General features: G+C 37.6%; 1 protein-coding gene across 2 annotated transcripts in view; it reads right to left on the bottom strand.

Annotated features, from left to right (window-relative positions):
- The window catches only part of esyt1b (extended synaptotagmin-like protein 1b), a 33,914-nt gene that overhangs the window by 7,909 nt on the left and 10,928 nt on the right, over positions 1 to 15,077 (bottom strand). For both annotated transcript variants that reach the window (XM_085775593.1, XM_085775594.1), the window contains exons 13-35: positions 14,424 to 14,519; positions 13,806 to 13,877; positions 13,120 to 13,206; positions 12,858 to 13,007; positions 11,981 to 12,094; positions 10,921 to 11,097; positions 10,266 to 10,351; positions 10,109 to 10,157; positions 8,008 to 8,097; positions 7,818 to 7,913; positions 6,907 to 6,978; positions 6,725 to 6,811; positions 6,488 to 6,634; positions 5,005 to 5,111; positions 4,738 to 4,909; positions 3,551 to 3,721; positions 2,883 to 2,965; positions 2,144 to 2,192; positions 1,960 to 2,049; positions 1,446 to 1,541; positions 1,098 to 1,169; positions 628 to 714; positions 389 to 535 (exon numbers count right to left, since the gene is read on the bottom strand). In XM_085775593.1, coding sequence (XP_085631719.1) covers positions 389 to 535; positions 628 to 714; positions 1,098 to 1,169; positions 1,446 to 1,541; positions 1,960 to 2,049; positions 2,144 to 2,192; positions 2,883 to 2,965; positions 3,551 to 3,721; positions 4,738 to 4,909; positions 5,005 to 5,111; positions 6,488 to 6,634; positions 6,725 to 6,811; positions 6,907 to 6,978; positions 7,818 to 7,913; positions 8,008 to 8,097; positions 10,109 to 10,157; positions 10,266 to 10,351; positions 10,921 to 11,097; positions 11,981 to 12,094; positions 12,858 to 13,007; positions 13,120 to 13,206; positions 13,806 to 13,877; positions 14,424 to 14,519 — 2,397 coding nt within the window. The remainder of the gene's footprint in view (positions 1 to 388; positions 536 to 627; positions 715 to 1,097; positions 1,170 to 1,445; positions 1,542 to 1,959; positions 2,050 to 2,143; positions 2,193 to 2,882; positions 2,966 to 3,550; positions 3,722 to 4,737; positions 4,910 to 5,004; positions 5,112 to 6,487; positions 6,635 to 6,724; positions 6,812 to 6,906; positions 6,979 to 7,817; positions 7,914 to 8,007; positions 8,098 to 10,108; positions 10,158 to 10,265; positions 10,352 to 10,920; positions 11,098 to 11,980; positions 12,095 to 12,857; positions 13,008 to 13,119; positions 13,207 to 13,805; positions 13,878 to 14,423; positions 14,520 to 15,077) is intronic.

The raw sequence follows: 15,077 nt of genomic DNA, 5'->3' as shown, positions 1-15,077 counted from the left end.
CTACATTTGTAAAAATTTAGAGTTGGAAAAATGAACCTAAAGGGAAGTGTAACTTAATACTCAGTATCACTGTGGACCAGATCTGCTTTGGTCTCAGAATTTATGAGATTATTATATAGGTTAGTGTGAAATTCAAAGAACATGAGCATGGCATAAAGAAAATACCCTCCTTTTGTGTAAGTTGTGCAATACTTTTTTCTTGAAAAAAAATAATCTTTTGTCCTCTTTTTTACCGATCGTTTGATACAGTTCCTTTAGTTCAGCATCTCAGTTGCTGGTCTGTATGTTTTTATTTATGAGATTATTTCCTAAAGGGGATATATCTTTAGTATCTATACATACAAAGAGAGACGTGGCTCTAATCCTGTGTGTGTTTGTGTTCTCGTACCTTGAGTTCAGCCCTCAGCAGGATCTCACTCTCAGGTAAAGCTCCATCCAGATGTTTCCACTGGTCCAGGACCAGCTGTGGCTCAGAGAGCAGCTCTCTAACAGGAACCACCAGAGATCCCATCGGCTGATCCCAGGCACTCGACAACTACGGAGGGTCAGGACACGTTAATGAGGCCAGTCGGTGTTTGTTTATTATTATAATAATTATTATTAATGTGAGACACAAAGTTTCTTCACCTTTATGATGAGCATCTCCTGTCCAGGGTCTCGAACCAGGAAGTGGAAGGCTTCACTCCACTCAGGAGATCTGGAGCGATCACACACCTTCAGACACAAAGAGAGGAAACTGTGGTTTTATATTTTTATACATTTACTCCATCACTTCAATCAGACCTGCTGTCAAAGTTTTATTTATTTTTTTGGTTGGTCACTAGGGGGCGCCAAAATGTAAATGTTCTCATTTACTGTACAGTAAAAACAGGAAGAAAGGAGCAGTAGAAGGAAGCAGAAGTTTCTAGTCATTCATCTAATAGAATAATAGAATAATAATAGAATCATTCACTAACAGTCTTGGGTGGTTTCTAGGAAACTGTGACAGAAAAATTCTTCAATAAAATAAAAAATAAATCAATATAATAATAATAATGCAGATCTACACAGGGACGGCCAAAGTGTTTTGTGTGTGTGTTTCATGTCTTTATTATCACCTTGGTTTTGTAGGTTGTGTCACCAAACACAAGCTCAGCTCCGGCCTTGGGCTCCTTCCCACTTTTCTTAAACTGGAAACAGAAAGAAACATTTTCATCACTATTTTCAGACAGAAAACTTTTCTTTCTTTTAAAATAAGATGACATATTCATAAAAATCCAACAACAGTGATTGGTTCTCAGCTGCACAACTATTTCATCTTATTTCATTGGACATTAATTATTTATCAAAACAACATCTTAAGAGGTAGAAGAAGCTTTTTCCACATTATACCATTAGAGCATCTCTCTGTCTATAACTCCATACTCTCATTATCATTAATGGCTCTGAGTGTTGGGTGGACTCACAGGTAAAGACTGAGCTCTGTCCACGTAGACGAAGAGCAGCGCTGCAGAGGGAACGGCCTTGTTGTGGTACGACTGGAGAGACTGCAGCTGCATCACCTGCAGCACACAATCACATTAAAAACACATCACAGTGACTCAGCGCCGACGCCACAGTGAGTCAGCGCTTATCTGGAGGAAACTGGAGAAGGAATATACAACACAACTGATCCAGATTATATACAGTATCTATACTATGTGTAGATTTTTTCAGTTTTTGTGAAATTAAACGTGAGATGTGGCAGGGAATAAATGAAAAAAATATATATAATACAGTATATATACTGTATCTTTAAGATAGCTCAATAAGTAAGACTATACCAAGGATATGAAAATAACAATTCTATCTCTCTGTGTGTATATATAGATTTTCTTTTTCCCTCTCCTTCTTTTGTTGCTGTTATTTTGTTTTGTTTTGTTATTTTCAGATTACATGTGCACATGAATAAATAAAGAAACTTAAACAAACCACTCTGACCTGGTCGAAGGCGTCGTTACGGGACACGGTAGGAACCCACTCTGTTATCAAGCGAACACGTCCAGACTTCACGTCCTTCAGGTCGTACCACTGAAACGACACATGACACATGTTTATTAAATCACAGGCTGGTGAACACATGAACTGTACTTACATGACTTTACAGTAATCATTAAACACTCACCTGGTCTGTGAACTGGGAGCGGATGATGTCTGACACACCGATTTTAAATCTGTTCCCAATGAAAAAGAAAAGTCAGACTTCAGACTATAACATGAAATAATACAGTCAAAGGGATAGTTCAACATTTTGGCAAATTCTCCTATCGCCATAATCCCTAGTCATAGCAGCAGGTTCATTTCCTTTAATTATCGGTGCATGTTGTTTTGAGATCTGCGGGGCAGAGACGTGAGCTGCCTCATCAAACTCATCAAATACACAATCCAACTCCACAACGCTCTGGTGGACAAGTTGTGACCTGCACATTCACCACGCTATGAGATAATAAAGTATATATGAAGCAAATACTCAGAACTACTAGCGCTTTTGAAATCCCTCTGCCCGGCAGCCGTGTCTGGAATGTAGTTCCGGCTGCATTTGCCTCTAAAACAACTCGCCTTGGAGTTGTTGGATTGTGTATTTGATGAGTTTGATGAGGGACAGGGGACCTACACCGTTCACCTCCACTGTGTTCACTGAGCAGCTCACGTCTCTGCCCCGCTGATCTCAAAACAACATGCACCGATAATTAAAGGTGAAATGAACCTACTGCTGCTATGACTATAGGGATTATGGTGAGAGAAGAATCTGCCAAAAATGTTGAACTATCCCTTTAAACACATTTTAGATTCTTACAATCAAGTAACAACACTAGAGAGGAAATAAAGCCCAGTGATCTGTAAACCTCCACGCCGGCCCTCACCTGCCCAGGAAGTCGTCCTTGTCCATGTCCTTGTCGAACAGCTCCACCTGCACTTCCTGTCCCGACTGAGGCCTCAGCACCACCTGACGGAGCAGCACAGGTCAGACAATGTCATAACTGTCCACAAACGTAATGAAAATCTGCAGCTTTTAATGTAATAATCCCACAAACGTAAAACATTTTCTACAAACATCATTGCTGCTGCCTTAACGCGTAATTTCACACCCACGGTCAGTATTAGTAGGCGTATAGGCAAACAACCATTATTCATTGCATTATTACATTTGCGGGAAGTTATTACAATATTGAAAGGTGAAGATTTTCACTTCCCCACAAACGTTAGGTGAGGCATATTGCTCACTTGTTTTTTGTATTTACTTTGTTTTTAATTTTCGTTTTTTTTTTAATATAATGTCTCTGTTTTTGTATTATTAAATGTATATTTGATACTGTTGGACCCCAGGAAGAATAGCTGTGGCTTTGTCACAGCTAATGGGTATCCGTATAATAAACAAACAAACAAACAAACAAATGTAATAAATCCCTGCAAACCTAATGGTTATTACATTGGTGCGAAATCGAATGTCATGTTTGTAGTAGCCAGCGGCCCATGCTTCTATGTTTCTATTTGAACTCATGCTTCATTACAAATCCACACACATACACACCTCATACATCTCGTTCCAGACGGGGTTGAGATTCTCCTTGATCACGTTGCTCCTGAACGCAGCCTCTCCGACGCTGATCTTGGCGTAGGGGTCGCTCTTACCCTTCATCATCATCATGTTGTCCTTGGCGACCAGACTCTGAGCCTGCAGCAGAACGATCCTCAGCAGCCCCTGCACGAGGAGATAACACCACATTACTCTACTGAGTCAATCTTTCTATTATTTTAACACGTGTTGCTGTAGATCAGTGTTTTGTAACGTTACAATGTAAAACCAAAATACAATAAACAAGGATAAATGCATTAATTACTAATAAGTAATGAATGGGTAACACTTTATTTGACGCCTATCTCTATAATTGCATTACAACCATATTTATGAGTTATAATGCAGTTATAGCACTATATAACTGTAGTTATAAACACTCATAAGTGATCATAATGCTTTATAACAATAAGCATAACACACTATAAAGCATTTTTATCATGACTTATAAGGTCAGGTATTATAATACGTTATAATTGTTAGTAACTCACTGACAATGCCCACATTGATAATACATTATAAATATAGTTATAATGTGTTATAATTGGCTTATAAATGTGTATAACTATCATTATAAACACTCGTAAATGATCATAAGGCTTTATAACAATAAGCATAACACCTTATAGAGCATTATAACTCTATTATAATACTTGACCTTATAAGCCATTATACTGTTATCATGTGTTATAGAGATAGGTGTCAAGTAAAGTGTTACCAATCAATGTATTGACTTGTGTAATAAACTTTATACTGCGACGGATAGTCCAGTCCATCGCTATGTACAGTATGTATGTGTATATATATATATGTGTGTGTGTATATAATGAATGAGTATTATACTGTATATCATGGATATCAACACATGTGTATGTATGTAAGGTATAATATAAGGTACACAAACTTGATAAATTGTAAGACTCTTGCTTAGATTATCTTATTTATTCTTCTCAGTTTAGTTAAAAATCAATGTTTAAATTGTGTTACCTTGCTCTGTTATGCAACTTTCTTTCTTTTAAACAGTGTAGGCAAAATAGGCTGCGCCTCCAGCCTACGTCTTTCCAACCCAACTTGACATAGTAATCCAAATTGTATATATAATGCTATGTTAGACCTAAATAAATAAAAGCTACTGCTACTACCTCGCTGGCGAAGCTCAGGTCTGGAGACGTATGAGGAGGTCGAGCTACGACAGGAGCTGCTTCCTCCTCCTCCTCCTCTTCCTCTTCTGTCACTTCAGCTGCTGTTTCCTTCACATCAGTGACCGAGGAGACGACGGACGTCTCCACAGGAGGAGCGTCCACTGAGCTCGACCTGCAGACACAAGGAGGGAAATTTAATTTAAGAGTCAATAGAGAGAAGGGAGATGATGGTCAGTGAAGACAGAGACTGTATCTGAAGAGTCTCACCTCAGGATTGTGTCGGTCTCTGGTTTCGGCTGAACGGGGAACGGGTCTGATGCTGCAGAGACTTTAGGCTTTTCAGGAGCACCAGGACATTTGGTTGGAACCAGCATCTGCAGATATTATTTGATTGATTGATTGATTGATTATTGTTTTACTTTGTTAACCAGCTTTGTAAACATCAACATCAACAGAACAAACAAAACCCAAGGACTGACTTACAGATCTTATTGTTTTCTATCATTTTTATTCCCCAACTCAGTGGACTCCTAATTGTTAATTTGTTTAGTGCCCCACTTGTGTTTTAATAGTTCCACTGTCTTCTATTTCTAATAAACATTTTATTTGTCCGTTTTGTTTTATTTTATCTCAGTTTTATTCTGTTCTTTAAAGCAGAAGTAAGTGATATATTTGTGTTAATATAAGTCTTAAATAGTTATATCTTCCGACAGCAATCACTTACATAGAGTGTTTGGTCTGAAACACGGGTCTCGACGTCCCTCTGCTCTGCTCTGAGCCGAAGAGAAAACATTTATCGTATCCTACAGTTTTTATCCAATGAGGAGAGAGAACGGCATGCAGGGCTGTGTGTGCAGCCAAGGAACGCCGTGAATGTGGCGACGTAGGGACGAGGACTGTTATGGTGCGTTCAAGGAAACTCGTATTTTTCCGACCGTGAAGTCTTACCAGTTCGATCTGGTACGAGTGCACCGGTCGGAAGTTACGAGTGGCCGTTATAGTGACTTTCACCGGTAAAACAGGTCGGAAAAACACGAGTGGGTTGCCTGGAACGCTACAAAGTCGTAAGTTGTGACTTGAAGCTGTAATTTACGATTTCAAAAGCCTGCCTGGAACGCAGCATTAGCGAAAACGACCGGACCACTTACTTCTGCTTTAAGCTTTAGTTTTACACCTTCTCTTCTTATCCCCTTTTATTATGTATAACCCCCTTTATTTTTATCTAATTAACTGCATCCTACATTGTAATTTGCCTCCTCCTGGTCTCAGTTTGTTCCTTCGGCTGTTTCGTTCTCCTTTTCTTTTCTTTTTTTAATCTGGTTATTCTTATTATGGCATTTTTTATCTATTTGTTTTATTGTGGCCTAATGCAAATGTAATTTCATTCTGTAATACATCTTGATGTAATGTCTGAATGAAAATAAAGACGTCTATTCTATTCTATTCTATTCTATTCTAGTCTGTTCTTTTCTTATGGTTTTATGGCATTTGTTTGTGGTTTGTCTATAACATCTTTAAAAACACAAGTTTACAAAGCACTTGGCAGAAACAGAAACATATAAAAACCCTAACCCTAAATAAAGTTATTATTATTATTAGATATTATAAGAAGGAAACTGAGAAATAATCATCTTACAACTGCTCACAAAGAAACAGTAAAAGAGACAGAGAAAAGTGATTACTACATGATGGAGTAAAAGAAACTTTGGTTAACATTTTGAATAAGACTTTAAGAAGAGAAAATAAAAACCTTGAGTTCAGCTCTCAGGAGAACCTGGCTCTCTGGTGAGGCTCCGTCCAGGTGGAACCACTGATCCAGGACCAGGTCTGGTTCTGACAGCAGCTCTCTGATGGGAACCACCAGGGAGCCGATGGGCAGAGTCCAGCTGTGGGAGAACTGGACACACACACACACACAGCAGAGTGGAGTTAACACACACACAGAGGTTGGGAGCGTTTGCTCATCAGGCATCAGGAGCCAGACTACCTTCAGCACCAGGATGTCCTCTCTGGGGTCTCGGACCATGTAGCTGAACGCCTCGTTCCACTGAGGAGACGTGGTGCGATCACAAACCTTCAGAGCAGACGAGAGAGTTGAAAACCGTAAAAACAGTTTATCTGAATGAATAATGACATCATCTTTACATCCGTCCGTCCTCTGAGTCTTACTGTAGTTTTCCGGGACACTTGTCCAAGTGTCAGCTCTGCTCCCACTTTCGGCTCCTTCCCACTCTTCTTCAGCTGCAGAGACACAGAATAAGTTTATGTATACTGTATACATAACTCACATACATTGGGAATATTTTCCCATGTGTTTCAAAACTTCAAATTTTAAAATGCAAATTTCATTTAAATGTCCAATAGTTGAAAAAAAAGCAGTTCTTTATTTGTGGAATGATCAAAAGTTAATATTATTTACTTTATTGCTGTAAAGGTTTAAAAATCAGGTGCAAAAATATAAATCAATAAATGTATATACTACACTCAAAATCTTTCCAAGAATATTTGTCAAAACTAATCTCTTTCCACTTTAAATAAGATTCATCACCTAAAAATGTACTTGTTTTTAGATAATTTCCACTTGTTTAAACGAATTTTCACTTGAAATAAGTAGAAAAATCTGCCAGTGAAAGCAAGTTTTTTGTGCTTGTAATAAGAAAGAAAAACTTGCTCCACTATCAGATTTTTCTACTTATTTCAAGCTAAAATATGCTTGAAATAAGTAAAGTGTCTAAAAACAAGCTACTTTTTAAATGTATAACTATGTATGTATATGTATAAATATACTTATTTTAGGTATAATGAGATTTAGATCTAGAAATAAGACAAACATTCTTGGTAAGATTTTGAGTTTTTACAGTGTACTTGATAAATGTTGTTTATTTGACCAATTTGAATTTAATTCAAATCACATTTTGTTCCTGATTCCACCAAACTGCTGGGATCAGAATAATCTAGATTTTTTTTTTTACCAAAGTTTTCCCAATCTCACTAAAAAGTTTTGAACAACACAAACTGAGGCTTTGATCCAGACGAAAACCAAGACGATCAGATTACTTTTACACACGTCGAGGACTCACTGGTAAACTGTCCGCCTGCTCAATGTAGACAAACAGCAGGCCGGCCGAGGGAACTGCTTTGTTCTGGTACGACTGTCTGGAGTAGAACTGAAGAACCTGAAGACACAGGAACCAACGGGTGAAGATGATTAAAAGTTTAACACCAGACAGACGTCCATCAAACTCTGACTTTATCTAGAATAATACCGACCTGGTCCAGTCTGTCTGACTCTGAAGACGTTGGGACCCACTCCAGAACCATGTGGACTCGACCGGACTTCACATCATTGAGGGTGTACCACTGAGGAATGAGGAGAAGACACGTTAAACTAGGAAGTCCTGGTTTTACTTATTCATTTTGGAGGGTTAGGGCATTAAATCAATCAATCAATCAATCAATCAATCAATCAATCAATCAATCAATCAATCAATCAATCAATCAATCAATCAATCAATCAATCAATCAATCAATCAATCAATCAATCAATCAATCAATCAATCAATCAATCAATTTCCATACAGGAAGCAGCTCAAAGTTCTTTACATGATGAAAAGTAATAATAAACACAGAGAGGACATTTACTCACCTAGACATACATGCACGCATTCACACATCCAAACTTTAAAACACTGAGGAATTAATAACACTGAGGAAGCACTATCTTACACTCAACAATTTGTACTTTGCAGTGGGGAAAAAACACCAAAGAGTGGATCAAATCTAAGATAAAATGGGTAAATGGAATAAAATAAAATAAAATAAAATACAATAAATAAATATATGTATAACATGTAAATAATTCAAAGCAATAAAAGTGGAAATACTGCATAAAACTAAAGTTTAGATCTAATAAAACAATAAGAACAATTAAAACAATAAATTGTGATATAAACCTCAAAATAATAAAATTCAGTTAAATGTCAGACTAAAAAGGTAAGTCTTTAGTCTTAGTCTTCAGTTTGCTTTTAAAAATACGGGACGCTTCCCTTTGAAATTGCCAAAGACCAGTTCTCCTACCTGGGCCTGTCTATTCCCGTAAACTCTAAGCATTTAATCAAAAATAATTTTGACGTCCAGGTTGAGAAGCTCAAGAGAAATATTGATTATTGGAGGTCTTTGCCACTTTCTCCTATAGGGCGGGTTAACGCTATTAATATGGTGACGCTCCCTAGGTTTATGTACTTGTTTCAAAATATTCCCATTTTTCTTTCATCATCATTCTTTAAAAAAATTGACTCTATAATTTTGCCTTTTATATGGGGATATAAAACTCATCGTTGAAGCAAACTCGAGTTGGAGGAAAGCTTTTCCCTTCCTCAATCCCACTTTTTTCGCTATTTACAAGTAAGGCATTTTGTTAAAGAAAATGTAAACAACTTCATAAATCCTAGTATGGAGCACTCATTTTTTTTGCTATAATGAAACAAAAGCCAGGATCTAAACACCTTGTTGCAAAATTTGTTTTATTGTTTTCCAAAGTTTCAGTCTTGTCAACAAACCATATCAAGTCTGCATGGGAGGCAGATCTTGGTACGGAGCTGTCCGATGAGGTGTGGAGGGAAGGGTTGGAAAACATTATTCCAAGGTAAAACTCAGTAAAATGTATCCTGATGTTTCCAATATTTGTGACAGATGCAACCAAGGTTTAGGGACCCTGGGGCACATGTTTTGGCTCTGTCCAAAGATTGTTTCTTTTTGGCAACAGATCTTCTCATGGTATAGAAATGTTTATGATGTGCAGCTGGATCCAGATGTAGTTTTTATATTGTTTGGTTGCTCCGAAGCTTTTTTTCATTCCCTCGCCCTATGCAGGTGACCATCAGATTAGGCACGTTGGTGGCAAAAAGGTTGATACTTAACGACTGGACGGCTACTGACCCTCCTAGCTTTTCCAGGTGGCTAAGGGAAATGGTCTCAGGGATACACCTAGAAAGACTTCGCTGCAGCCCGGGTACTGTTACACCACCCGTGGAGACTGACTCTGTCTGGGGCCCCATCGCGAAACATAGTAACACATTTTTGTAAATGTCTGGGTAGTGTTTGTTGTTGTTGTTTTGTTTTGTTTTTTTTGTTCTTCCTGTGCTTGTTTGCTTGTTTGTTTCCTGTTTCGGCTGTGTGTTTTTGTTGCTGTTTTTATTTCGTTTTGATGTTGCTGTTTTTATTGTTTAGCTTGTGTACTTGTTTGTTGTGGGGATTTTGGAGTGTTTTTTGAAAATAATAAAAAAATATAATTGAAAAATACGGGACGCTTTTTCCAAACATCCAAATATTTCTGAATCTCAAAACCCCAAAACGCAGCCGAGTGTCTCACCTGATCCGTGTACTGAGCATCAATGATGTCCTTCAGACTGATCTTCAGCCTGCAAGTCAAGAAACATGAGATTAGAGAGCGTCTCCTCTAATCTGATTTATTTTAATATTATATAACAGATTATATTTAATATTATAACAGATTATATTCAGTTCACCTGCCCATGAAGTCGTCCTTCATGTCCATGTCTTTATCTAACACCTCCATGCTCAGATCCTGACCCGGCAGCTGGGTCAGAATCACCTGCAGGGTGAACCAAAACATTAAATGATATTTATTAGAAACATATTCAAATTTTTTTACAGTTTCATAAAGTTAAAGGACAATACCGGCTAAATTCAACTCGGGGCTGTATTTTCCTAACATTTTAGATCTAAAAGAAGGAATCTGAAGATTTTCAGTTTACCGGTAATTGCTCCTGTTTTGCGGTAGTTGTGTCTGTTGTGTCTTCAAGCAAGTCAAGAGTTGATATCCCTGTGTTAATGACACAAACGGGAGCTTCCGACTGCACGTGAACACACCGAGCGCGTCAACTTGGGTCTCGCGCAAGATTTTAGTTTTACAAATATGTCGGCTTGAAGTAAATAAACTTCTGGGTGCATGTTTGAGGAGCCATCTGACACTGTCTGTGGAAAAAAAATGTGGCTTTGAGGGATGTAAACAGCCTAAGCAGCGGAACTTAAATCCGCTCCCATTCAAAATCTTCAGATTCCTTCTTTTAGACCTAAAATGTTAGGAAAATACAGCCCTGAGTTGAATTAACCCGGAATTGTCCTTTAAAGAAAAGAAACTCCTGTTTTGTTTTGTTTTACCTCGTACATCTCGTTCCACGTGGGGTTGAGATTGGCCTTGATGACCTGACTGGTGAACGTTTCTCCTCCGATGTTGATCTTGACGTAGGGATCGCTCTTTCCCTTCACCATGCCGCCCATCAGGTTGTCTTTAGGAACCAGGTTCTGACCCGACAGCAGGTGGATCCTCAGCAGTCCCTGAAAACCAGAACAGAAGACACACTTTAAAATAAGTTTGTGCAAACTTATTCATATTACAGCTGTTATTGTCTATTTTCTATCTACTGCTGTATATGTATCTATTTTATTTATTATATTTTTATTTTTTTAGTTATCATTATTATTTCTCATTTTTCGGATCCTTAAGTTGACTACCAGTTCAGAAACAAGTATACCTGTATAGGAGGGAGTGTGGGTGCTTTTATAATGTGAACTTTTGTTTCCTTTTTATTCTTATTTTATCTATCCATCTACACTGCAAGAACTCAAATTCTCCAAGAATATTTGTCTTATTTCTTGTCAAAATGTCTCATTTCTAGTCAAAACTGAACTCTTTCCACTTAAAATAAGACTCATCACCTAAAAAATTAACTTGTTTTTAGATCATTTACACTTGTTTCAAACAAATTTTCACTTGAAATAAGTAGAAAAATCTGCCAGTGAAAGGAAGTTTTTGTGCTTGTAATAAGAAAGAGCAACTTGCTCCACTATCAGATTTTTCTATTTATTTCAAGTGAAAATAGGCTTAAAATAAGTAAAAAGTGTCTAAAAACAAGCTACTTTTTATATATAACTATGTATGTATATGTATAAATATACTTATTATTAGGTATAATGAGATTTGTTTTGACTAGAAATAACATTTTGACTAGAAATAAGACAAATATTCTTGGTAAGATTTTGAGTTTTTGCAGTGTATTTTTCTTTCATTATCTGCTTTGATGATAAGACTTGGTGACATGTCTACAAAATTAAGAGCAACATGTGTAACCTATAACCTATTTTTCTTCAAATAAAAAGTTTAGTTACAACAAAAGAAAGAGTTTGTGCAACAAATACACAACTGCCGTCCTCCATTTACCTCCGTGGCGAAGCTGGGGTGGGGGGACGTCTGCTGCGCCAGCTGTTTGGACGGATCAGACGCCAGATTACCGGACGCATCGGAGGGAATTCGCTCCTCATCCAACCACAGGACCTGGATGAAGTCAGAGACAAAATATGACAGAGATTAAACCATCAGCTGAGACACCACTCAACAATTAAGACTTTTTTTTGTTTATTTAGTTTTTTTTAGCAGTGCATTTAGTAAGTATGAAAGGACCAGTGTGTTGGATTTAATATCATTTTATATTCATTGCTGTGTTTTCATTTGTGTATAATCACCTGAAACTTGTCATCAGCTTCAAATGAGCCTTGATGCAAACTTGACTTAGTCTCTATTATATCTACAGTAGCTCTGAATGGACAAACCAGACAGAGTCTTTCATGTTTTGCACATTGCACAACTGTTCATCTTGTAAATATAACTGTAAATATGTCATATTATGGCTGTAAAAAAAAAACTTCATACAGTTAATACTATTATTAGCCTAAGTTATTCTATTTCTCTTATCTTTTATCTTTATTCTCCTCTATCAGAGTTGCTGTGACACCATCATTTCCTGCAAAGGGGTAATAAAGTACTCTATGTTTTTATGTCACCTGAAGGACACTGTAGATTCTTGGTGTGCATTGTTTTCTCTTATACTGTAAGTGTGTTATTTGTATTCATGTAAATGTTTATTTTTATGTTACATGTCTGCACCTTGAAACTAAGATGAATTCTGTGTATGTGTAAACAAACTTGGCAATAACGATGTTCACAAAGTGATCTACAACCTCACCACTAGATGGCACTAGATCCTAAACACTAGTCCTTTAACTTGTCGAGTTGATGTGTATTATTATTTGACATTTACTCTGAGAACTGTGTTGATGTAGATGCGACTGGCCGATCCAGCGTTGTCCAGCTGGAACCACTGGTCCAGAGACAGGTGGGCGTTGGACATGAGGCGGGACAGAGGGACGGACAGGCTGCCCAGCGTCTGCACACGGTCCGCGTCCTTCACCTGGAACAGAATTACAAAAAAAAATGGGAAGGGGAAGTTAAATTTGTAAAATGATACTGTGATACAAGTTCTGTTTGAGTCACAATAATAATAATAATGTTGTTGTTGTTACCTGGATGTCTATGTCCTGTTTGTGAGGATCATGGATGAAGAAGGTGAACGCCTCCTCCCACTCCGGATTAACAGTTGTGTAACAAGTCTGGAGGCAATAAGAGTTAGTTCATTTAAAGGTGCCACATGCATATGAAACAGAAATATAAAAAACATCATCTAAAGCAGTGGTTCTCAATTTTTTTTTTTTTTTACACTTTTTGACCACTTTTTTCAGAAGTTTCTCCAAAAATTCACGCCATTGGCCCTAATCTGAACATACATTGACTAAAAAAGTAACTTTATTCAGTCTCAGAACAAATATTTGTGTATTTCTGGTGTTTGTTTCAGAATTTTGTCCAACTGGTGGGGGTCTGTGGTCTAATTTGTGTCGGTTTAGGGGTCCTTGATGTAAAAAGGTTTCAGAACCACTGATCTACAGTGTTATAAATGAACTGTCTCTGTAGATGTAGCGCTAAGAGCAAAACTATCTCTTTTCCTTGGCATTTTAGTTTTATATGTCTTCACTTTTGTTTCATTGTTTTATTGCATGTTTTTACTGTACCAGTATCCCATTTAGCTTTATTGTTACTAGTTTTACATGTGTGTTTTATTGTACAGTACTTTGGACAGCTTGGGTTGTATTTTTAAATAAATGTGTTATACAAATAAATATGTATTGTATTGTATTGTATTGTATATATATACCTTGCTCTCTCTGGTGATGTCCTGCACAGAGAGTTGCACCATGGGATTGGGCTCTTTGTTTCCCTTCTTCATCTGCAACATGAACATTAATAGAAACACACAGTGAGTGAGGCATGTGAACAATGACAATCTGTGACCAACAACCGCCTTATCGGCCATTCTGACAACACGTGGCTCCCTGTGATGAATAGTGTGTGTGCGTGTGTGTGTCCTGCTGCCATAGCAACGGCACAAATAGATGAAAGGAGGCATCGTGCTGCATGGTTGAATCAGGAAGTACCAATCTGCACCAGGGAAACCACAAGAACTGAGTTTCATGATGAAGACTTTGTCATCGTTGCTGTTTATTTTGTGTGTGTGTTTGGTATGATATCAGGAATCACAATACAGTAAGGAATGTGTGTGTGTGTATATATATATAAATGTGTAGGTGTGTGTGTGTGTGTGTGTTTAACAGCTTTAGCCACACTGCAGGGTGACGAAGGCCGAGTCAGGAGTGTCAGACAGACAGTTAGGTTAGTTAGGTTACAGCTCTGCCCTTTTCTCAGTTCAACCACACACACAGGAAGCGGCTCAGAGCGACACACGACATGTGGTTGTGGAAGCGTGATGACTCACAGGAAGTTCCTCAGCCTTGTCCAGATACACAACCAAGATGGCAGCCGAAGGAGGATCAGCAGTCGTTCTCGTCACGCTCTCGTTCCTCTTTAGGACCTGGAAGACAAAACAAGTCACATTCATTATAGTCTCCAAACTCATTATAAATGAAAGGCCTTTCATTATTTTCAGTTTTCACTGATGTGTGCTCAATTTTCTTCATCCACAAGCTCTGTATCTCTTAAAAAATAAACAAAATCTTCTGTAATAACTCTCACCTCCCTCTCTGCATGTTTTTTTTTTCTTCCCGACCCAGAATGTAACACTTGGTCTGTTTGTCTTTTCCCCAGAGTAGTGCAATTGACTTTTTAGCATTCAAAAAGCACAAATCTATCATCATTTGTTCCCTTTTGGGTGTATTTATTGTCCTTGGGATAAACCATAACCCTACTGTAAAATGAGAAGGGCAGGATCCATTAAAAGTTTTTTTTTTCTGTTTTCTAAATAACCATTTCAGATTATCCACTTTTTCAATTTGAAATTTAAAAAACAAGAACAAAGTTGTATAATGTGATATTACAGTTTTTGCCAATAGCTTACACACACACACTTTGCAAAATTTGGCTCACTGTGTCAAAACTCTCCTCACAGCTCTGTCAAAATGAAACTCTGAAA

The sequence above is a fragment of the Trachurus japonicus genome, chromosome 5, assembly GCF_045865225.1.
Source record: "Trachurus japonicus isolate A0001 chromosome 5, Traja_1.0".
NCBI lineage: Eukaryota > Metazoa > Chordata > Actinopteri > Carangiformes > Carangidae > Trachurus > Trachurus japonicus.
This window is presented reverse-complemented; position numbering and strand designations above follow the sequence as displayed.